The 24,687-nt window shown below is 38.0% G+C and overlaps 1 protein-coding gene across 1 annotated transcript in view; it reads left to right on the top strand.

Moving 5' to 3' along the window:
* The window catches only part of LOC111873341 (solute carrier family 2, facilitated glucose transporter member 1), a 25,375-nt gene extending 1,827 nt beyond the window's left edge, over positions 1-23,548 (top strand). The window contains exons 2-11 of the mRNA XM_023867988.2: positions 3,628-3,735; positions 4,768-4,928; positions 5,097-5,221; positions 5,315-5,455; positions 11,157-11,294; positions 16,643-16,848; positions 18,557-18,769; positions 19,878-19,980; positions 20,067-20,235; positions 20,902-23,548. Coding sequence (XP_023723756.1) covers positions 3,628-3,735; positions 4,768-4,928; positions 5,097-5,221; positions 5,315-5,455; positions 11,157-11,294; positions 16,643-16,848; positions 18,557-18,769; positions 19,878-19,980; positions 20,067-20,235; positions 20,902-21,466 — 1,929 coding nt within the window. The 3' untranslated portion in view covers positions 21,467-23,548. The remainder of the gene's footprint in view (positions 1-3,627; positions 3,736-4,767; positions 4,929-5,096; positions 5,222-5,314; positions 5,456-11,156; positions 11,295-16,642; positions 16,849-18,556; positions 18,770-19,877; positions 19,981-20,066; positions 20,236-20,901) is intronic.
* The last annotated feature ends 1,139 nt before the right edge of the window (positions 23,549-24,687 follow it).

Raw genomic sequence — 24,687 nt, 5'->3', positions numbered from 1 at the left:
TTATTGATGGAAGTTTTCTTGAGCACAAAATATTATGTTACAAATTTTAACTAATTTCCCCGATTTACCCCCCCCCCCCCAAAAAAAATTTGGTAGTAGTGTGGAATGGGTACCCTTAAAACGGAGGGCAGTGTTCGGCAGTTGATGCCAGGAGGTGGGGTAGTAGATTAACAACCCGAAGAACAGTATTAACAACACAGATGTAGACTTCCTGTCGGATGTATGTAGGTAACACTAATAGAAAATTAGCATCCAGCGTTACGTTTGAAGAGCAGAAATCATACCTGACTTTTTGAAAACATACAGAAGTAGCAAAAAGCTGCACGAATGGCCGGCCAAATGCTGCCGGTTTGGACGCTACAAGCAACGACGTGTCCGGTATTGATTTATAGAGTCGTTCCTTGAAACTCCTGCTTGTATACCAGCGAGAGCAGTAAGCAAGTTTCGACATTTAACCACGCAGCTGGTATCGTCTTCGTAAATTATCAGTATTAAGTCTGCTTAAAGGCGATGATTCCAACTTTGGCTTATGGTTCCGGTAAAACAGTAGTTGGTTTTCCGAGGTCTGGTACCCAATATATTTATCTTTTTACTAATTTAAACAGGTTATTTTTTTTGGTGGGGAGGGTTATTTTATTACGCGGTTAAGTGCTTCGGACTATATAGCGTCAAACTGTATGACAAATGATTTGGAAAATATTACACACGAAGTGGTCGTGTCGTAATGAAAGTATGATCACGGCATTTGCCTGGATGGACAGAGAAACAACGAATCTGTCATGGTAGATGGTTTCCCATGCGGGATTCGAAATCAACACAAACCGAATGCAAGTCTAGTACAGCTACCCCAGCTTACTAGGATGTAGGGACAGATGTGAACACCTTTACATAAAATAACAAAAATTTAATACCTATGTCGAAAATATGCGTTTACATTTTATGCAGGAACGAAACGGGCGTTTAAAGGTGCAACGCAGTGTTGCATATGTATTCTTTGCACATATGCAGTCTCAGTGCTTTTAGGTGCTGCGTATGCCTTTGATGGTGTTATATTAAATTCAGAATTAGAAATTGGTTGCTGCTGTTACTTTGCACTTTGGTTACTTTTGCCAACTATTATTATGCCCCATGTTCATATGCTATGGTCACTCACTCACACACACAAGAGCTGAGCCTTTCTTGAGAAGGCGTCAATTGTGCAGCTGCTCAATTTTCCACCATTTTATGGACCTGAAGGTTCATTACCATGTTAACAAGAGCCCTCACTGGTCTCTATCCTGAACTAGATCAATCCATACCATCCCATTCTCTCTAAGATCCATTTTAATATTCACCCACCTACGTCTTAGCCTTCCTAGTGTGCTTTTTCCTTCTGGCTTTCCCACCAATATCATATATGCATTCCTCTTCTCCACCATTCATGCTACGTCTCCTGCCTATCTCATCCTCCTTTACTTGATCATTCTAGTTACACTTGGAGAAGAATACAAGTTATGAAGTTCCTCATTATGTAGTTTTCTCCAACCTCTTCTCTCTCTTAAGCCCAAATATTCTCTTCAGACACCCTCAATCTATGTTCCTCCCTTAATGAGCAAGTTTCACACCCATACAGAACCACAGGCAAAATTATAGCTTTGTACATTCTAATTTTTATGTTTTTAGACAGAAGGTGAGAAGACCAAAGGTGCTGGACTGAATGGTAGCAAGCATTACAGGAATTCAGTCTTCTCTTAATTTCCTCCTGAATCATGTTTTGATTTGTTATAGTCGTTCCCAAATATCTGAACTGTGCCACATTTCCAAAGGATCTCTTAGCTGTCTTTTCTGTCATGATTTTGCCCTAAGTTACTTCTAGGTTGGTAACCCCTCTTGAAATAATTTATTCCTCTATACAGGTCTCTAATGTTCTTGTTCTTACTGTTCATTGCAAGCTCATATCTTTCAGATATCCCCTCTTTTTATTCGTGAAATGCATACTGGTTTCACGTTTTATATCGTTCAGATTATCCCCATTTATTTTGCTTGGATCCTGTAACCACTGCAGTTTGGCTTATTTCCTTTGGTCAAATAATTTTGAGCATCCTTCATCGAACCATGGCTTGTGGTTCTTCAGTTCACAATAACCTAGACTTTCTTTGACAAATGTTTATATTCTCTATAATATTTTCCCAAGCTTTATTAACATCCACCTTTTTTTTTATTGCTAGTGGGGTGGGACTAATTTCTTTTAATGCTAATGGGGTGGGACTAAGTCCCTTGTACAGCAGCCACTTTTGGCCTATTGTACCAGCCCCAGATAATAGGTAAGGGTGATTGTGGAGCAATTGGTGAAATGAAGATTGGCAGGAGAAACCGAAGTACTTGGAGAAAACCTGCCCCAGCGACACTTTGTCCATCACAAATCCCAAATATCCACTTTAGTATCTGAAGTTTTCCAAAGCTGCGAACCTATTTGAAATTTCAACACGATAACTGCTCTTTACCTTCTACCTAATTTAATTTCTTGAGATTGAACCTCTCCATATGAATGTTTTTTTTTCTCACATCCAATCTCACCCTAACTTTTGCCACCACCAGATAGTGGTTAGTATCACAGTCTGCCACCCTGAACGTTCAGACATCAAGTATACTTGAATGTTGTCTCCCATCTATCAAAATATGGTCAATTTGAATGTGTGTCTTTCTATCAGGAGATGGTCCAAGTAAATTTATAAATGTTACGATGTGAGAAGATCATACTTTTGAGAAAAAGATTATTGGATGTGCCAAGTTTATTACTCTAATTACAATTATAAATTATCATTACTAATTTCATGTAAACTCTGTGGTTACTCACTTTAACAAATGACCGAAAATTTTTTGGAGGCTTAGTACCATACAATATTTTGTGATCCTCAGTTAGGTGGTGCTGTGGTACTCTCATTTGTGGAAATTATAAAGTGGGAGTTTGGTTTAACATTTACAGTCGCTATCTAACAACATTCTAATCCATCCAGCAGTTGCATATTGGTAATGGAAATTGGATCGGTTACATGACACAGCAAATTTTGATATTGATTCTTCTTTGGTTTTATTTGTCCCATTTCAAGTGTTCTGTATGTAGGGTATACTCAAAATGCAGGCCAACTCTCCTTTTAAAACAATGTACCCTCAGTATATGCATTCTTTTTATGAATATCATGCAAGGAAGGGACAGTAACTTGTGAGAGACATCTGTCTTCTGAGGCAGGGGATTGTAGTATGGAGTTTGGCTCCCAAGGTCTTCACTGCTTATCCCAAACTCTCTTCCCTCTTCCTCACCATATGGTGGGTCAAAGAATTGCATTCAACAAAAGGCAGAGAAGAAAAACATACTTAATAGTGTTCAGGACACACTACTTAGTTGCCTAAAAGAAATAAAATCATGTAAAGTAGTCGTGTATTGACAGAAGTACTGAACTTACTGATTAACATGAAACTTTTTTTTTGGGTTCCGATGGTTTAATCTAGGTACACCATGTTGATCTCGTAGGTATGTGATGTGCAAAGAATTAGTGCAATAAATTGTTGAAAATTGAATTTGCTCCTATGGACTTTTTGATTAACATATGACCTGAATTTAAACACTGTATGTTTTCTTTGTTTTAGGAAGTGCAAGGCTGGACACCTTTGCTGGTGTTGACAGGGGTGGCTACAACTGTAGGTTCATCTATTCCTGTTGGCTACAACATCGGTGTAATGAACACTCCAGCGCATGTAAGTCAGTGTTAGTTTTGTAAATTGGTTGTAGAGTACCTGAAAATTAAGGCTAATGATGACACCAGGGATGAAGTACATGAAGGTCATGAATAAAGAACTTGGCTGTATTCAGTTCCGCATTCTTTGTAATAATTCTGCAACCTCTGTCAGTATCAAACTTTTCTTTTTAGTTTTTATTGTAAAGCACCACCAAACGCCTGCTTTTATATCTTCTGATTTAATGTGACAATTATAAGACTCTTTAATAATGGAGTGATTGATATATGTGTTTTGCTTTTGATGGTTTTTGTATATGGGTATGTGGTCGGTGAAGGATTAGAATGCAGCTAGGATAAAGTTGACCCCCTGAATAAGGATCCTTTATCATGTCAGGTGGGAAGAAATTGTGAATATTAAAATTCATGGCTGGAGGTGGTCACAGGAAATGAAAATTTGTCATTTTTTTTTGTATAAGACTGAGCAAGTTCACTGAAGCAGTAATGGTTCCTGTATTTTTGTTCAGGTTCATTCAGGCATCAGCAGGGATATGTACTGTCCTAATTACGTACTCACTCATGGAGCTGAGCCCTTCTTGAGGTGCCGCTAATTCTGCAGCTACTCAAGAATTTCCCAGCATTTTATGGAACCCGAAGGTTCATTACCATGTTCACAAGAGCCCTCCACTGGTCCCTGTCCTGAGCCAGATCAATCCAATCCATACCATCCCATCCTATCTCTCTAAGATCCATTTTAATATTGTCCACCCACTTACGCCTTGGTTACTGTCCTCATTATGAATATTAATATTTCTCTTCAATCCTTTGAGACAATTGGTGAGACAATACCTTGAATAAGGCTACAACTGCTTCGTTCCACTTCTTTATGATTCATTATTCACTACCACCTAGTCATCCAGTGTTATATAGTCTTGAGTTAACTGATGGTGTTAAATAAACATGCATCATAGATCAGTTTTGCATGAAGCTGTGTAGGTCTAGACTTTATATGTACTACTCAAAAATAATATTCTTCAATATGTGCTCTATACAGATAATTCGTGAGTTCTGCAATGCAACAGTGGCTGATCACTATGGAATCAATATGGGCCCATCTCAATTAAACATCCTCTGGTCCATCATTGTTTCAATCTTCCTTGTGGGCGGGGTGACTGGCTCACTGAGTGGAGGTTGGGTGGCTGATCGCTTTGGAAGGTAAGGATCATTTCTATTTAGCATCGAGTGTTAGTGTTAATAATGGTCAGAAATTTATATTTAAATAATTTTGACCTTTTTACAATTTTATTAGGAATGTTCTTGAAGCAACGGAATATGAATTTGTTCATATGTTTGACAGTCAACTTGTAATTATGATTTTAACAGGAAAGGAGCTGTGATAATAAACAACATTCTGGGTATTTTGGCAGCCATCTTGTTTGTAAGCTCACGGCATGCAGGCTCAGTGGAGATGCTTCTTCTGGCTCGCCTCGTTGTTGGTCTCTCCTCTGGTAAATAATTCAACTTGCTCCGGATAATGTTAAATGTGTGTTGGTGTGTACAACCCAGATGCTTGAGAGGACATGTATGCTCTCTGTTTCCAGGTCTTGTCACAAGTACCATTCCAATGTATCTGACTGAGATTTCTCCTCTTAGCATCCGTGGTGCTATGGGTGTCTTGTGCCCCCTAGGGATCACTGTTGGAGTCCTTGTTGCTCAGATTTTAGGACTCAAGAGTGTACTAGGTAATTCTCTTATTTTTTTTATTTGTAATTAAACTTTCCAGCTACATATTCAGCATTTTCAGGATTTATCTCACTACAGAAAGGTGGTCGTTGTGAAATTTGCTGTTAATTTGCAATGACATTTGCACTATAAGGATGTCTCCAGATCAAAATCTGGTATTAGATTGAAGTGATCAATTTTAGACCAGCTGTGGAAGAGGATAAGATCAATGTACTTATGATCCTTGTTACCAGAATATAATGTTCTGACAAATTGCCAGGCATACTTTTTTATTTTTCATTGTGGCACTCTTGGGTTGCTTTTGTGCATTCTAATTGCTGTCAGGTTCAGTGATGAGTGGTCTGGCATCTCGAGAATGCTACAGTATAATATGTGAGTAGGTCAGGTCCTTGTCACTTTCTGGGCAAGATTTGTATTAACATAGAACAGATTTACCCATATTCAGAATTTTTTATGCAAATGGTACACATTCTCATAAATGGGCATTAAGAAATCAGATTTCTTAAGAACTGAAGAGCTATATTTTCTGAGATATTCCGTGTAGCCCCTTGAAAGTTGACGTTTTGGAAGAAAATGTGACCTCCATATTCAGAATTAAAGAGTATGCCAAGCAAGAGAACAGTGTGAAGCAGAAAGTAAAGTTAAACTGTTATCAGACTACATGACCTTACATCTCAAAAGGTAAAATTCCACCTAACCACTGTGAAAAACTCTAATACTGTATCCTTAATAAGTACTCAAAAATTTCCACATGCATCAAGTATTAGTCTGAGCATGATTTATAACGTGTTTGTAACAACCTTAAGTTTTACGTATAGAATTGTGATAATTCTTTTAGACATAGCCATTCGGCTTATGTTTTTTGATAAGGTTTTCTCCCAAACAGTATTTTTTGGTGTCTGATTGAAAGGTTGAGATGTTACACATGCCCACAAGTCATATATGGGGTGAAAAATGTAAAGCATTAAAAATATAATACTGAAAGATTTAGAAAGATTGCTGTAATTGAAAGCATGAATTTTATTAATTTCCTCTGTGGAAAGTAAGACAGAAGGGCTCAGGGCCCTTGCAGCCCCGTATGCAGTGAATACAATGATAGTTTCCCTGAGGTAAAGTGTCCCAGGTCTGAAGCTGACCACTAGTGTTAATTTCATGTCAGAGGAGTTACTCCTCTGCTGTCCCATGTGTTGTCATGGTATGGTGCTTAACTGTGCTCAAGGATGACTCCCTTAATATGAGGATGTTCACATGTTCCTGGTACTCATTTCTCTTAAGAGACTGAGTCAACCCCAGGTCCATAGTGCCGCTGGAAGGATTAGATCATGGAATGGATGGGTTCTTGTTATATGTATATGGTTTTTAATTTTTCAACATTTTCATTTGATTTGGAGATAGTTTAATTGCATAGTGGATAACAGATGTTGTGTATAACATAAATGTTAACTTGCACACCTGAGATCCCAGTGTTCCCTCCAAAATACAAATTAGTTTACTTACTTGCTTATGGAGCTGAGCCCTTCTGGAGGAGCCAATTCTGCAGCTACTCAAGAATTTAACAGCATTTTATGGAACCCAAAGGTTTNTAATTGCTGTCAGGTTCAGTGATGAGTGGTCTGGCATCTCGAGAATGCTACACTATGATATGTGAGTAGGTCAGGTCCTTGTCACTTTGTGGGCAAGATTTGTATTCACATAGAACAGATTTACCCATATTCAGAATTATTTTATGCAAATGGTGCACATTCTCATAATTGGGCATTAAGAAATCAGATTTCTTAAGAACTGCTCGAATCCTGTATCCCTAATAAGTACTCAAAAATTTCCACATGCATCAAGTATTAATCTGAGCATGATTTATAACGTGTTGTTTTGGGTATAGAATTGTGATAAATCTTTTAAACATTGCCATTCAGCGTACGTTTTTTGATAAGGTTTTCTCCCAAACAGAATTTTTTGGTGTCTGATTGAAAGGTTGAGATGTTACATGCCCACAAGTCCTATANTCCAGCTACATATTCAGCATTTTCAGGATTTATCTCACTACAGAAAGGTGGTCGTTGTGAAATTTGCTGTTAATTTGCAATGACATTTGCACTGTAAGGATGTCTCCAGATCAAAATCTGGTATTAGATTGAAGTGATCAATTTTAGACCAGCTGTGGAAGAGGATAAGATCAATGTACTTATGATCCTTGTTACCAGAATATAATGTTCTGACAAATTGCCAGGCATACTTTTTTATTTTTCATTGTGGCACTCTTGGGTTGCTTTTGTGCATTCTAATTGCTGTCAGGTTCAGTGATGAGTGGTCTGGCATCTCGAGAATGCTACAGTATAATATGTGAGTAGGTCAGGTCCTTGTCACTTTCTGGGCAAGATTTGTATTAACATAGAACAGATTTACCCATATTCAGAATTTTTTATGCAAATGGTACACATTCTCATAAATGGGCATTAAGAAATCAGATTTCTTAAGAACTGAAGAGCTATATTTTCTGAGATATTCCGTGTAGCCCCTTGAAAGTTGACGTTTTGGAAGAAAATGTGACCTCCATATTCAGAATTAAAGAGTATGCCAAGCAAGAGAACAGTGTGAAGCAGAAAGTAAAGTTAAACTGTTATCAGACTACATGACCTTACATCTCAAAAGGTAAAATTCCACCTAACCACTGTGAAAAACTCTAATACTGTATCCTTAATAAGTACTCAAAAATTTCCACATGCATCAAGTATTAGTCTGAGCATGATTTATAACGTGTTTGTAACAACCTTAAGTTTTACGTATAGAATTGTGATAATTCTTTTAGACATAGCCATTCGGCTTATGTTTTTTGATAAGGTTTTCTCCCAAACAGTATTTTTTGGTGTCTGATTGAAAGGTTGAGATGTTACACATGCCCACAAGTCATATATGGGGTGAAAAATGTAAAGCATTAAAAATATAATACTGAAAGATTTAGAAAGATTGCTGTAATTGAAAGCATGAATTTTATTAATTTCCTCTGTGGAAAGTAAGACAGAAGGGCTCAGGGCCCTTGCAGCCCCGTATGCAGTGAATACAATGATAGTTTCCCTGAGGTAAAGTGTCCCAGGTCTGAAGCTGACCACTAGTGTTAATTTCATGTCAGAGGAGTTACTCCTCTGCTGTCCCATGTGTTGTCATGGTATGGTGCTTAACTGTGCTCAAGGATGACTCCCTTAATATGAGGATGTTCACATGTTCCTGGTACTCATTTCTCTTAAGAGACTGAGTCAACCCCAGGTCCATAGTGCCGCTGGAAGGATTAGATCATGGAATGGATGGGTTCTTGTTATATGTATATGGTTTTTAATTTTTCAACATTTTCATTTGATTTGGAGATAGTTTAATTGCATAGTGGATAACAGATGTTGTGTATAACATAAATGTTAACTTGCACACCTGAGATCCCAGTGTTCCCTCCAAAATACAAATTAGTTTACTTACTTGCTTATGGAGCTGAGCCCTTCTGGAGGAGCCAATTCTGCAGCTACTCAAGAATTTAACAGCATTTTATGGAACCCAAAGGTTTATCGCTGTGTTCACAAGAGCCCTCCACTGGTCCCTATCCTGAGCCAGATCTATCCAATCCATACCATCCCATTCTGTCTCTTAAGATCCATTCTAATATTGTCCACCCGCCTACGCCTTGGTCTTCTCTGTGGTCTCTTTCCTTTTGGCTTTCCCACCAATATCTTATAGGCATTCCTCATCTCCCCCATTGGTGCTACATGACCTGCCCACCTCATCCTCCTCGAACAAATTAGTTTATGACTGTATAAAGACTGGTATTGATAGGAAGGACCAGCAGTTCTGTGAGATGATTCCTCCCTCTCCTCAAGTATGTCTGAGGCAAATTGGAAGTGAGGATGTCTGTAACTATTCCCAGTTACATCTTGAAAAAATCCACAGATTCTCAGCCATGACATTTTCTGCTACAAAACCTGAAGGTTCATTACCATGTTCACAAACTCCTATGCCTGAAGCCAATCATCAGTCCACTGCACTCCTAAACATTCTCGCTAAGGTCCATTTTGATGTTATATTGTCACATGTTAATGACTACATGTGGGGTTTGGATTGGTAATTGGATTTACAACTTGTGCCTACAAATAACTAAGGGCAAGAGCACACCAAGGAAACTGGGAACTGCAATTTCCAAGAATTGTTATCAGCCTAAGTTGAACACACGTTTGTGAATGAAGCAGTGCAAATTGAGGAAATGGCAATGCAATAAACTTTTTGTACTTCACTCTCGCAGGAACACCCTGTAGAATGTAGGCAGCTGGCTCATTCAGGGCAGCGATTGGGTATGTGGCTTTCTCACAGGGCATCCAGTAGTTGTGCTCCAGCACAGTATCTGCTGCTGGAACATGACCCACGATGATCTGTATAATGTAGGTGGCTGCAATGTGCAGCGCACACTGTCGTTCCTGCTCTGCTGAAAGATCCGCATTCAGCTTTGACTTCGATTCCTGCTAGCTGCATTGTTAACTTGTGCCATATGATGATGTGGTCTAGAGGAACTCGTGTGACTTCCTCTACCAGCGTTTTGAGCCCATCATGAATGCCTTTCACTGTGTTCACATTCTCCCTATGAAGGGCCATCTTTGTGTTCCCCTATCTCCTAGTAGAGTCTTTGGATTTTCATATCAAGAGACAGTAGTAACCCATCTGCGTTGCTTCAATCCTGGCATTGTTTTCCTGACAGAGGTAGGGTGTTTGTTGGTTGACATAGGATGTTTTACCCATTTTGTTTGACGATTTCCAGTTCAGGCTAAACGGAATTTATTGTGGTCTCATTTTTTCATGGTTGGCCCTTTCTGTGGCTTTCATTTCTTGGCTGCACCTTTATCTCTACTTTTCATGAATGGCATCCATCTCCTATTAGCCTCTATCTTCTCTTGAGTGGCCTCCATCTTTTTGCAGCTGCCTCTCACTGTGGCCTTCAGTTCTTGTTTGACTGCCACCCTGGTTTCTCAGCCTTTCCATGATGGTTACCAGATGTTCAAAGTCCACGATGATTATCAACCACATAGGTTCCAATCCAGTCCCACTTGTGACACCACTTGTTTCAGGTTTGTGACTAGACGAGGAGTTAAGATAACTGCCTTTATTGAATGTTTGTAACTTAACAACAGATAACTACAAAAGTGCCACAGGTTTACACACACACACTGTAGCTCACTACAACTGCAGCTCTTAGAACTCTCAGATGGTAAATTGTGGTCATTCATCCCATGAGGCGTGGAACTAAGAATCGCTGTGCTGTCAAGGGATAGCAGCAGTGTAACAGTTACTGCTACGTAGCAGCTGCTATGAATGTAAGCCAAGATCGACTAACCCCTGACTCTGACCGACTTTTTCCCAATGGCCCTCACTGTTTAACCTCGGTTCAGATTTCATAGAAAACACCACTTTCAGCAGTTCCTCTATTATGTGTCAATTCATTTCTCTAGAAACGTGGAAACATGTTTACAGCAGTGGTTATGTCCTGTTCAGCTTTCAGCTATTAATGACAATGTAAAATTGTGTAGGAAGGGAGATGAGGGAATTGATAGTTTCAGTAGATGGATGAAATGGACATATCATTATTCAGAGGACTATTTGTGGTTGATTACAGCAGCATACTTTCCTGATTCTGAAATGTGTTCGTAATGGATCCTTGTTGTGCTTTTGCAGGTCAAGATGACACATGGCATTATCTGCTTGGGCTGTTTGCCCTTCTTACCCTTTTGTCAATGGTGGCTTTTCCATTCCTTCCAGAGAGCCCAAAGTTTCTCTACATTGTACGTGGACATGAAGAGAAGGGGATAAAGGGTATGTAAGCAACTTTTAATGGGCAGCTTGTTGTCATATTGGATGCACCAAATATTGTCTGCAATCTGATCAGTTTTGGCTGTCATTGATTACAGTTTGCTTCTAATAATGTAGTATCCCTTTTGTACTTTTAATTAAAAAGAAAAGTAGTGTTATATATGCTGCTCACTCTTCTTGATGCTAAATTTTGTGAAAATTTCAACTGTGACAGTAATGTAGGTCAAGTTGAAACTGATATTCAGAAACATTTCTTGAGGCTTTTATTTAAAAATGCGTGGAATTGTTGCAAGGAAAACATCTCCAAATGCCTAAAAGGGAAAACATTTGCTGGCTGATTTTTTTTTTCTGTTCCATGACAAAATCAGCATTATATTGAAGTTTCTTTTGCAGCTTCATAGTACTTTCTGCACATCAGTGAATTAGAGTTGGTGAACTTATGTATAATGTTCTGATTCTGTGGACAAGCATCTGTGAACTAAATTGTAAATACTGAAATAAGTGGTGTAAGTTTGAAAAGAAAACATACATTTTGTACTTAATATTTCTTTTGCAGAAGGTAATTTTTTTATATTTGGTGCATTCTATACTGTATCTTGCCCATTTCATCAAATACCTCATTGTGTGGAAGTACACTTGTTTTTAATAATACCCACAAACTTTCATTTTGCCATTAGTGAAAAATTTAACTTTAGTAACTTTCAGCTTTACACTGGTTAGACCTTTTCTGTTTTAATAACTTTAAAGTCAGATAACTTCATTGCTTGTACATTACCATTTTGGTATAGCAGTACTGTTTTCCATAATTGTTTGCTTTTGATGCACCAGTCTGCATCTGATTAATTTTGAGGGCATAAGAGTTATTTGATTTGGAAGTTTTTTTTTTTAGACAAATTATGGCCTAAGCATACTTGATTTAGGTACTACAACTACAGTTTGTTGAAGCTAACCATTTGACTGCTAATTAGTTTTTATGCCCACTCCAGTGTGATGACTTTAAAAAAGAAAAATGCGTGTAAGAAGTGAGACTTTCCGTTCTCTGGGTGCACATCCTGGCTGTTTCATTTCCTGCTGTGACAATGATACAAGGTACATGTTGGTAGCAGGATGTACCCTTTGAACAACAAATTAAGCCAGGTTACCGATGGTCACACCGTATAATGCCATGTCTCTTTCAGAAGTTGGTACCTTAGGGACAATTTGTAGTTACATTAAGGTGCAGAAATCTTGAGATGAGTGACATGATGTGTTCAGGATTTAAAGATTTTAGCAGTCGAAAGGTTAATGTGATGCTGTCTGGAGATCTTAAATGGTTTACTATGACCTGATTACTAAGTTTCTGTATTTTTTAAATGTCTCAACAGTTTGTTTTTTTTTTACAATTTGACAGCTGTGGGTTTTCCAGCATTGTTTGTTTTGATTCAGGTAGGGAGGTCATAACAGATTCCTTATAAATATGTTTCAGTTTCATGTTCTTTATGAAATTATTGCACTCAATTGAAATATTGGCCCTTTAAGTGGAATGACGGAACTGCTTATTTGTCAGTTTACAAGTCTATGTGAATAAACATATTCTGCGTTTTTAATTTAGTCTCACTTAAAGGGTTATAAAAGAGAGATGTTTCAATACACAGTACCAATCATGTGATCAATGGCATAAGTTGATACTTCCTGTGAATCTTACATTCTGAGCTTTTAATGTAACAATGGACTTCTTGTGATTTTAGTATTTGGCTGGTTACTGCTTGCATACAAAAAGAATGCAGTAGTATGTCTTCTTACTAAAGCTGTGCTGTTTTCCTTGTTTTTTTTTCTTATATGAATCAAAAATTGTTTTTCAAGCTGTAACTTAGTTTGAGTGAAGATTGTCATTTGCCTATCATGCACAAAGGCCCTTAATTTTTATTTGAAATAGTAATTTGCTGTGACACCTTTAGTCAATCACAAAACATTGTTACAAAATTAAGCTTGAGAGTGGCTCTGTTGCCCTTCACACAGTGTGTTTTTGAATGCATTGGATTACTAGTTGTTGTGTGTGTCTGTGATTGTTTTCATATATATCGGGAATTGTTAGAGAATGGAATTTGTTGCCCATCGTTATGTTTGTTTTCAACACAAACCACCTGGGCTGATGGTGTAGGTAAGTGCATGATACCCTAGCCCTTCATATTTCAATATTTGACTTGACGGGCTTCAGAAGCGATGCAGACCTGTGTACATGGAAGTGGGAACAGATGAGTGAATGTTTCTGAAAGGTGAATGATAGTGCAGAATCTTATTGCATGTCACAAAGTAAAGGAAAGAAGTTTAGCACCTGTTTTTAGTACAAATTTTTTGATTGTGTAACATAATACATTATATATGTAATTAATGGAGGTTTTCATGCAGGTTTTACTCATCACATAAAATATGGGTAATTACGATTTCTTTACTGTGGGATATGTAACATCATGAAAGCCCTGTAGTAAATACATAGTTAAGTTGACAGTGGTGTAGTGACTTAATTTCAGAACTGATTTTATTACCTCTTTTAACAACTAGCCAGAATTTGGTAAAGTACTTTTTAAATAAAACATTATTTTAAAGTAACAGTTTATACTCACTGTGAAACTTTAGTTTTGAAGCCCAGGGTAAGAAGGGCTGTGTACTTGAAATAGTAACTTAAGCTGTCTTGCTGAAGACAGAGTTTGAACTTAATGTTAATTTATGGTGGATTAAATAAAGTTCACTGTATTTTCTCTCTGTTCCACTTTTTTATGATAGCATGTCAGTTTAAATATTTATATTAAGATCTTACCTTGATTTCAATAAAGGAATTCATAAAGTCCAAAAGTTTGGGCTCACTTTAAGTAAGAAGTTTCAATCTGTTTTGAAAATTTAGCAGGAGGTAATTGTGATAATGACGTTTTTGGTGAAATACTAAATTTTGTAAACTTGAATCACTATGCCACTGTAACACATGCAGCAAGGTGTACCAAAGAGCTGCTGGAAATGTGTTGCTGTCGATGAATGGTATGGCATGCTGTAGTTTGATTCATGTAAGATGAGTGGATGAGAATCTCTTGTAGTGGACTGGCAGTTTGGTTATTAAAGTAAACCACTCTTGAAATTGCTTATTGCTTGTCCATGCCTGCAGTGACTGCCATTGCATATGCATTTAATGCTTGATCAGACAGAACTGAAATGTTTGCAAATACATTTGATACGGGAGTATGAGAAGGGGACGGATGAGCACTGCCTTAATTTCGAACACCAAAATGCTCAAAAGTAGCACATTAAATGGAAGATATGCAAATGAAATTCCATGTTCTCTAGTGCCAAATATTTTTAAATTCAATGTATATTTAGAGAGTTAAGTAGGGACATTTTGGTTAGATACTGAGCGTGTGTTCTGATTGGTTGAGAGAATACAGTTCATAATTGTCTTAGTTTTATCTAAGTCTGATAAATAATAGTGGAGCTTAAGGAAACTGGACAAGCAGATGTGGTACAGTGGGCATTATTTGGATAATGGAGAAGTGATTAACTTGTTTCTAGCCACCATATTAGCAAGGTAAATGTATGATGGATGCAAACATTTGTACATGTGATGGCATGCTCAGGATACCTTGACACTCCATTAAGATGTAACTGAAGAGCCAGTTGATGGTAAATGGAAACAACTTGATGATTGAACCATTTACTTTAATATTGCTTTCAGGTTGTAATGAAAAGGGATGATTATTTCAGTGTCTGATACATAACAGACACTGAAAAGAAAGGAGATGGAAAAAAACAATTTGTTTTGTTGCATCCTCACTTGGAAAAACTTTGCCTGAGTTCATTCTCAGACCAGCTGAGTGTATGTGGAAGTGGGCATAAGAGTGCTGTAAGCTAATTATATCCTTAGTAGAGGCAGTAATAACCCAGAACATTTATTGTTCTTATCAAAAACATTCTGTTTTGAATTTTTTCTTGCAGTATAGAATTAATGTTTGATATAGGCTGAATGGTTAAGGAATCAGGATTCAGTTCTTAGCAAGGACAAGAAGGTTTTCTCTTCTCCCTGGCATCGAGGCCAACTGTGGTGCCTACCCAGTCTCTTGTCCAGTGTGTACTTGATGTTTTTGCCCAGGGTAAACTGTCCAGGGCATGAAGCTGATCACTCACCCCCATACAGTCCCAAGGTTAAGAATATGTATATGCATTCTTCCCCCCCCCCATGTCTTCATAGCATGGTGCTTGGTTATGCACAGACACAGCGTTTCCTTTTGCCTTTATCTTGTTACATAAAATTTCATCTCGAGACACATGAAAACTTGTTATTTCTTGCCCGGTATGGAAGTGGATGAGAGTGGTAGTTTCAAATTCTGTATTTGTGTTCATGTGGCACAATATTTTGCATATAACACCTTAATCTTGTATTCCCCTTTTATAGTCCCCTGCCAGTGCACTACGTAAGTGAAGATGGTTGATGTGAATTTGTATGTTGAGAGTTTGGTGTACCAGCATTAAACACAGGAGTTCAAAATTAAAATTGTAGCTCAAGTTTTTAATGACCATAAATTGAATAAGTGTGTTGAAATAGCATCAGTAACTTCCATATTACTCTAACTTTTGGTGATTAATCTTTGTTTATGAGGAAGATAAATTCTATATCAATTTATAAAATAATTCATAATATTGTAACAACCAGGTCAGTTTTTTCATACTGCAGAAGTGGTTAATGCTGGGCTTGTTTGTAGGTATGTCACCAGTAAGTGTGCCCTGCCTTTTAGTCCTTAAGACTATTTGCACTATTCAATAAAATGTGTTTGTCACCAAACACAATTCAAAGCTTGTTTACTTACAGCATTTTATGTCTAAAATGGCAGTACAATTTTTAAGTTTCTGTTCAGATAAAACAATTTGTCTTTTTGCACATCTCATGGCTTGAGTATTTTTTTCTGGCACCAAGATAATGGCCTTGTTGCTTAGCAACTATGTGCATCTACTTACTTTCAATCTTCAAGTTCTTTGAAATTTAGTTTCCAAATATTTGAATGAGCTGTTGAATATTTTCTTACTTTTTTCTGGTTTTGCTATGAGCTTGATAATTCTAAAAATTGCTGAAACTGGTGCAAATGAGCTAGAAGGAAAGGGATTTTACTGAGTTAACAGACCTGCTTGCATGTGCATGAATATCTGGGAATTGTGATTGCGTTGGTCTGTAGAGCAAATGTAATAGTTGAAGCAGAATGTTTTGGATATCTCTATAGGATCACAGGAAACGACAAGAAATAAATGAATGCCATGATCAACAACCTGTGAACAGTATTTGGATCGCATACATATGCAAGTGTGCGAAGTGGTGCGATCGTTATTGGCTTCAGAGCTGTCTCGTCTGCGCGGTGTGGCACCCGAGCAACTGGCGGATGAGTTGGAGGATCTGCGTGCAGCTCACAAGGCAGAGCAGGAGTTGGCAGCCGGTGGGGTCTCCTGGAGCATGGGGAGTGTCGCTCGTGCCCCAACCCTTCGTCTTCCTCTCATGTTGGTCTGCGCTCTTCAGGCTGGACAACAGTGCAGTGGAATTAATGCTGTAAGTGTATGAAAGTAGCGTAGTCAGTTCCACTCTTACACACTTCTTCTGTTAATCTATTGATAAAATAATACATTAATAGAAGTGTTCCTCGGCATTACTAATGTACTCATACTGTAATATGGTGCTTGAAAGGCGTTTAAAAGAATGAAGCTGGAAGAACAAAAGAACTGGTCTGATAGTATTAGGATATTAGTAAATTTAAATAGTTCAGCAGTGCGTTAAATGTTTCATCCAAAGATGGGAGTATATAAATTATGTGCAAAAATTGTGCAAGATGCAGTAGAAAGTTGAAGATTCTGTCTTTTGGAATGTGACCCTGTAGTTTTATAGGTAGATAGGTGCCAGTGTTTTGGAGGAATGTTATTACTCCTGGCTCCATCTTCAAGGCCGAAGACCCTGAAGATGGAGGCAGCACTTTCTCCTGAAATATTTGTACCTATGTACATGATCTCAAGATCCTAAAAGACAGCAATAATCATTGCTGTCAGAACCTCAAATTTAACAAGTTTTTTGTATGAAGTTGGATTTCAGTGTATTAATTGCATTTGTGACAGTTTTCCCTCTGCAGAATTGAGGAACATGATGGTACTTTGTAGTGGGAATGTGAAAAGTGAATTTGTCATCATTTGATGAATTTTGAGAATTACGGAATTGCATGTTTCCACAAGACTGGCATGTGTTCAGCTTTTTCGTGCTTTTCTGTATGGTTCATCTGCCTGCCTTTCTGTGTCCCAGTGTTTTAATTGTAAAGGCCTGCCGAAAGTAAAATCACGTGTTCTATATAATTTACTTAAAAATATGATTGTCTGCAGTAATATTGACTCTTTTTAAGTCATTAAAAGCCAAATATAGTTAGTGCCTTGTAACTTTAGCCACATGGAAAGATAAACGCTGTTGTGGAGCACGCGAAGCTGTACACAACAAACAAGCAACACAATGTACTCTACACCTGACCACACTCCAGGACGCTACATTCCAAACTGGTAGTACCCGTGCTGAAGTAAGCTGATAAGACTGCCCCCCCCCCAGCTCCGCAAGAGACCGTGAGAACCGGTCTCTTTGCTTGCAGATTTCTTATATATTTTTTCTTCTACCCTGAAGATGGAGGCGATACGTTCCTCCGAAACGTCGGTTAACACCACATATACATGGTGCCAAATCCCAGAAGACTGCTTTCTTCATGGTCACCACCGTGAAAGCCTCAAATCTTACACAATACATTGATACACACAAGAGGATGCATTCTCTGAAGATTACTAATGCTAGAGCATTTCATGTCGCATTTGTAATTACAGCGAAATTCCTTGAAATGTTGCAAATCCAAACTGAATTTAACCCCGTCAGGCTAGGCAATACAAGTGGGCTGTTTCAACCAGGAGTGGGATTTAAAGTAGCATCTTTGTGTCAGTTCTGTTGCTAAGAGTATTAATTTTTTGTGGGATTGAGCTGCAACCCAGCAAGAGTGAACTGCCCAGTGTTATTTCCTGATTAGTTTAGTCTAACAGCTAACAGACGAACAGATGGTGTTCATCTATACAGATATTTCAGCTAAGGCACACAGATAACATGTGGTACATCAGAACCTTCCAGCTAGTATAAATTAGCAGATATAAAGCAACTGTTAGAACAATTGTAGATGCTCTGTCTCTTACATATCAGGGGAACAAGTAATGTGGTGTGGTTAATAATTTTTCTATTTTAACAGGTGTTCTACTACTCGGTTACCATCTTTGAAAGTGCTGGTTTGAGTAAACAAGGTAGCCAGTATGCAAGCATTGGTGCTGGTGGCATTAACCTCCTCATTACAATCATTGCCATCCCTCTGGTGAACCGATGTGGGCGCCGTAAGCTGGCTCTTGCCAGCTGCTGGACTGCAGCCATCTGCCTAGTCGTACTTTGTATTTCAATTACTTATATTGTAAGTTTGACAGATGTATTTCTAAATGTGGCAGAAAGTCAGTTAACAAGATGTATTTCTAATAGCCGTGTCATTTCAAACGTTACGATTTTAAAGGGAGTCGATATTGACATTGATACATGGAACATCCGGCTCTTAATTAATCATAATACAAATGTGTGTAACTTTAGACATTTTATTGGTGAAAATTCATAGAAATGTTACATTTTTGTTTGTAAAAGTATCACTTTCCTGATCAGATTTTTCAGCCAATATGTCTTCCAGAAGCAGAATCAAATTATTTTAGCTACTGGTGTGGGTTGAACAACTGTAGCACAAAAGGAAAAGGGCCAGGTAAAGCAAAGAAGGGGACAGTGCTCATGTGTGGTGTTGGTTTTGGTTGCATGAAAACTTGAGATAACTGGTTTGCCGTTCATATAGTTGATTATTTATTAATATTTTCAGTGGGCCAGCTTATTTGTCACATTTCATATTCTTGGGTTACAGTTTGATGTGGTGGGCATGTGGTTTATTGCAAAATTGAGGAAATTTGTGTACTGTATAATGCCAGGTGCATGGTGTATTATGTATCTTATACAGGATGTATTTTGTGTAACCAGTGCTTATTGCTGGAAATGTGTTTAAGGTGTATATAGTTCACAGTAAATTGTGTTAGCCAGGATGTCAGTTTTAGTTTCTTTATTAGCCTCGGAGGTCTAGGAAGCAAAAAATTTTGTGCTGCTTGGTGCAGCAGTAGTGTAGTGATATTGTCTCAGTCACAATAACTGAACCAAACTTTTTATAACAGCCAGCGCTCTTCATGTAATAATTGTTCATGTGGAATAGCTGGCATGAAATGATCCTCAGAATGGCTAAGCCCATAGCCTAGTTTTAACTTGAAAATATTCCAAGCACAAGCCATATGTATTCAAATTGAATTAGAAGTTGTTTGGTGTGCCATTGAAAATGTAAAATGAAATTAACCCATGTAAAATGGAAATGTGGGGGGAGGAGGGGGAAAAGAAGAAGAAAATTATCATCAAATGGAAATTTAAAATTACGGTTCTCTCTTACCATTTTGTAGGATTTTATTAAGCACAATCCTTTTACAGCTGTTCTTTTGTTTCAGAATGCTGTGTCTTGGATGCCGTATTTTTGCATCTTTACCGTCCTTGCATATGTTTTTTGCTACGGTTTTGGATTGGGTCCCATTCCGTATTTCATCGGCTCAGGTTAGTTGATTTGTGTTTGTATTAACACAGTTAACAGATGGCACATGAAATTATTTGCTAATTTGTGTTGTTGGTACATGTTTCAGAATTGTTCCAAGTGGGTCCTCGTCCAGTTGCCATGTCTTTCGGCAGCATGGCCAATTGGTTTGGTAACTTCATTGTTGGAATGACTTTCCCTAGCCTTCAAGGCCTCATTGGGCAATACTCATTTCTTCTGTTTGCCACGACTACTGTATTTTTGGCTCTCTTTCTCAAGTAAGTTGTAAAATTAGCATTTGACTCCATATTTCCATGGCATTTATTAATATACAATGAAACTGATCTTACAATCAACAGTTTTGATCTTTTTGATTTATATCCTTATTTCTGCTGGTGATTATCTGAAAAAGAACAGAGTAGGATTTTTGTTTTTTAAATTTCCTGAACCCACAATCTTGCATTCTGTTCTTGAGACTCTTGCAATGGTAGGTTCTGTGTGCCATTGTAGTGGTGTTATGTACTGTCTCATAAACACCCACGGTTTATGGCAACGTGGAGATATGTTGTTTATTGTTTTCCTCAGCCCCATTAGACAGATACTAGAATAATGGGGCACAGCCACTTCCCCCCCCCACATTGTTTCTGACTATGATACTGCATAGCCAGAGGCTGTGATTGATGATAAGTAAACCACAAACCCCATTTTCTCAAGTAGATCCTACACGTGAGACAGCATGGTATGGAATTGGAGCGAAATACATTTTGCCCTTCATAGCATTTTTGTAAAACAAAGTAAGTATGAAAGAATTGCTATTTCAAGCAGCATTGGTCTTGTCAATGGCTACACAGACATTGGAAACCACAAATTACGTTTTCTTCATTTCTTATGCAGATAAATGTCATTGTAATGTGCTCAGAATTAACAAAAATGGTTTATTACAGGTACTATCTGCCAGAGTCTAAAGGTCATGACCCTTGTGACATAGCTGAAATGCTCAAGTATGGTCTCCGTAGTCGGATAAATGTCCCATTGTCATCTTCCCAAAAGAAGCATCGTAATTCTTCTGTCTGTGCCCCAGATGCAGTGAGCATCTCATCTCGCCATCGCCGCTTTTCAGATATCAAGAATCCGGATTCCCTTGTTCTGGAGATTCCTTCCCCCCTGTCTCCATCTGAAGTCTTTTCTAACTCAAGCATGTTGGGCTCCCCAGCTGCTATCATTCAGCAGAACAATTCATATACAAATCTTCCTGCCATTCCTGAGCTCCCAGGTAAGAACTCCATTCTCCCTTCCATCCTTACAGAGTCCAGTGCTAACAACGTTCCTTCCCCACTCCCTATGCATCCTGTGCGTTCCATGTCACGAATGATGCCAAGTATACCAGAAAACTTGGCAGGTACTAACAGCCGACTGGAGCAAGTGCTGACACCCATGGTACAGATGTCTGATGGTCATGATGTGGCTGACGAACACAGTGGCAAATACTTGCAGAGAGATAATCTGTAATTAGTTATTCAAGTTCATTCTAAGCATTAATCCAGTTACAGATGTGGTTGTTGTGGACAAAAGGAGGGAACAGATCAAGAATATGTAGGATACTGGGTTGATGCCTTCTTATGCCTCAAACTGAGAGCTTATGGTGTATGATCTTGGTGTGTCTGATTGGAGTAATTTTAAATTCAGAAAGCAAGCTGGATTAATGTATAGCATGAAGCACTTGTTCACAATTTTAAAGACAGCAGTAAATTGCAACTCATTTACTAATTTATTTTTTCAGCACTTCTTGTCAGTCTGTATCAACCTGCATTTGTATTAGTGTTCTTGGGATTATGATGATCAGTTTATGTTGTAAACTAGGGGTTGAACAGTGTTTTAAAGTCCAGTAAACAAATATTTTAGTTTCCCAGGTGTTCCTGTTGACTCTGATTGAAGGTTAAGATCCATTTCTTCCTATTGTACTGCCTGTTTTAAACTAGGCCAGACATAAAACAATGGAGGAAAAGGAAAATTGAAATTAAAAGACATTGGTTGTTAAGACACGCTAATTTATGAATCTTAAACATTGTTGAATATGGTTTGCCATTTCCTTTGTGCCTCAAATGATGGCCTGACTGCCAAACCCAAATGACAAACATAAATCAACGCTTTTTATTCATCGCTGGTGGCAAGGCACCTGTATCGTTTAACCCCTGGTACTAACAATATTTACTCATATTAGAGGGTGAATTATTCACATTCATCTCTGCAGGGTTTGATTTGTAATTTTTCACACCAAAGGATTAATGGGTACTTTGTTTCATGACTGCAGTAACTATTAAGACAGTAATCTGAGGTAGTAGACCTCCTGCAACTACAAATCAGGCCCTGTACTTAACACCATTCAGAGACAGGTGTTATAACTTGATTTAAAAGTTATGAAGTGTAAAAGAATGTTGTGAATTCCAGTTACCTGTGTGTCTGGCTAATGAAGCAGAAAAAAGAGTTTTTATATTCAGGTTGTCACGTTATAGATCCTTTTAGAGATCTGTTTGCATGGTGCCATGTTTTTAAAATTTGCCAATTAGGTGCATCACAAATATGATTACAGCTGGAATTCTTAACTGTACTTTATTAATATTTCAGTAGCCTGTTGTGTTAAATGATCACTTGCAGTCTTCTTCCATCCATAATGCAATAATATCAGTATAGATTTAGACAACACTAATCCACTTAGTTCACTGAAATGTTTATGTGCTACGTGTTTTGGCCACAGAACCTTGTCTGAAGATGGTGATCTTCAGGCAAGGAATCCTTAAAAGTGTGTTCCCTGAAGATGGCGCTGTGTGGCCGGAACATGTAGCGCAAAAGCATTAAATGTATATATATATATATTTTAGTGACATTCTTAAACATTTTAACAAACATTTTAGTGAATTAAATGTGGATTATTGTTGTCTAAATCTATATTGATATTGTTGCATTAGAGACTTAAGAAGACTACAGGTGTACATTATTAACTTTAATTTATGTAAAAGTGACATTTGTTTTGTTTCTGGAACAGGCTTTTAGTAACCTCCATTGTCTGTGCAATGCATGATATAGTTTCATTTCTGTAACTTGCAACACAATGCTCTAAAAGGCTGGAAATCTTTATAATATTGTATTTTAATAGATAAAAATATCTTGCAGTATATTATTGGCCATGATAATTGTGAAAGATGTTTTCAAGTGGAGGTAGAAGGATAGTAAAAAGAACTTGCATAATCCAGTCACATGTATGTACTTACACAACATTTACTCATAACTGTCTGAATTTTCCATAGCTTTTTACCTTCTCATGTAGAAGCATGAGAGTAAGTTTCATTGAATCACTGGTGCTTTTTACTCTGAATGTGTGTTAAAAACTTTGATATTAAATCACAAAACAGTATTTTTGAGGTGGAAAGTGGAACAGGCATGCACAAATTGTACAGTATGTATGTGTGTTGATGGCGCTGTCCTGGATATGACATTGCCACATTATTTCCAATTTTAAATTGCATAATATTGTAGATTTAAGATTTTTTATGAGTAAAAGTATATAGTTGATTAAAATTATTTATCTAAAGAGTCTCGGCTCTTCCTGTCATCTGGCTACACAACATCATCAGTCTGTCCTTGTCATCCATCCACACAACTGCTCATCCTTGTCATGCAGTGAATCATTTTATCACCTTCACAGAGGTAACCTGAATTTCCTGCTTTCCAGCAAGCTCTTGAGGTCATTGCCATCATGGCAGTAGTAATTGCTTGGATACAAATTTACAGGGATTATTTTTACTGTGTGGACTGGACTTTGTGCATTTCTTGTCTATTAAGAGTCCCATTGTTCTAACATTATACACCAAATTGTGAATTATTTGTCTGCTGGGAACCCTTTCATCACAGTTTATGTGGAAAACTTCGCCAGTACTTTCCAGCAGATCCATATATCATGTAGTGTTATGCAGAAATACATGTTGCTCTATAGCATGCCACACCCTGATGTAACGCACAGCTTACTAATTGTAACTCTGGTCTACACAGTAAAAATATTGTATGTGTAATGCAATAGAATGAATGAATAAATAAATGTATGTATGTATATGAGGGATAGGCCATCTCGGCCCTTGCACTGCGACCTGCAGTGGTCTATTGTGCTTCCCCTTTTGATTGTCACCTCAGCAATCCAGCGCTTCATTTGAAGCGCAGGATTTTCTATGTCGGGGCGTCAAAATAGTTGCATGGTTCCATAAAGTATTGACCCAAGTGATTTAATCTTAAATAAGCTAAGGCCTCGCATTCACACAGGACGTGTGTCGCTGTTTCGTTTTCTTCTTGACACCTCTCACAGGTTGGACTATCACTTAGTCCCAGTTTGAAGAGGTGACCTTTAAGGTGACTAGTGTCCTGTAAGTAGTCCCGTCACCCATTGTAGCTGGTTCCTGTAACTTCAACAGTTCCTTCGCTCTTTTAGCTGAGGGTCTTCGTATGAGTCCCTTTGCTTGCCTTAGTCCAGACAAGGATCCCCAGTATTTATTTTGTTTCATATTTGTCCAGTTCCTGATTGCCTTTCTGGAGACTCCTATAGAGATGGCACAGGCTGGTTCAGGTCCTATGAATGGATGTTCAGCTCCAATCTTAGCTAATTGGTCTGCTGTTTCATTTTCAGCAATACCCTCATGTTCTGGCACCCATATCAGTTGTACCCCTGTTATGTTTGGCCAGTT

Source organism: Cryptotermes secundus, unplaced genomic scaffold (genome assembly GCF_002891405.2).
Source record: "Cryptotermes secundus unplaced genomic scaffold, Csec_1.0 scaffold317, whole genome shotgun sequence".
Taxonomy (NCBI): domain Eukaryota; kingdom Metazoa; phylum Arthropoda; class Insecta; order Blattodea; family Kalotermitidae; genus Cryptotermes; species Cryptotermes secundus.
This window is presented reverse-complemented; position numbering and strand designations above follow the sequence as displayed.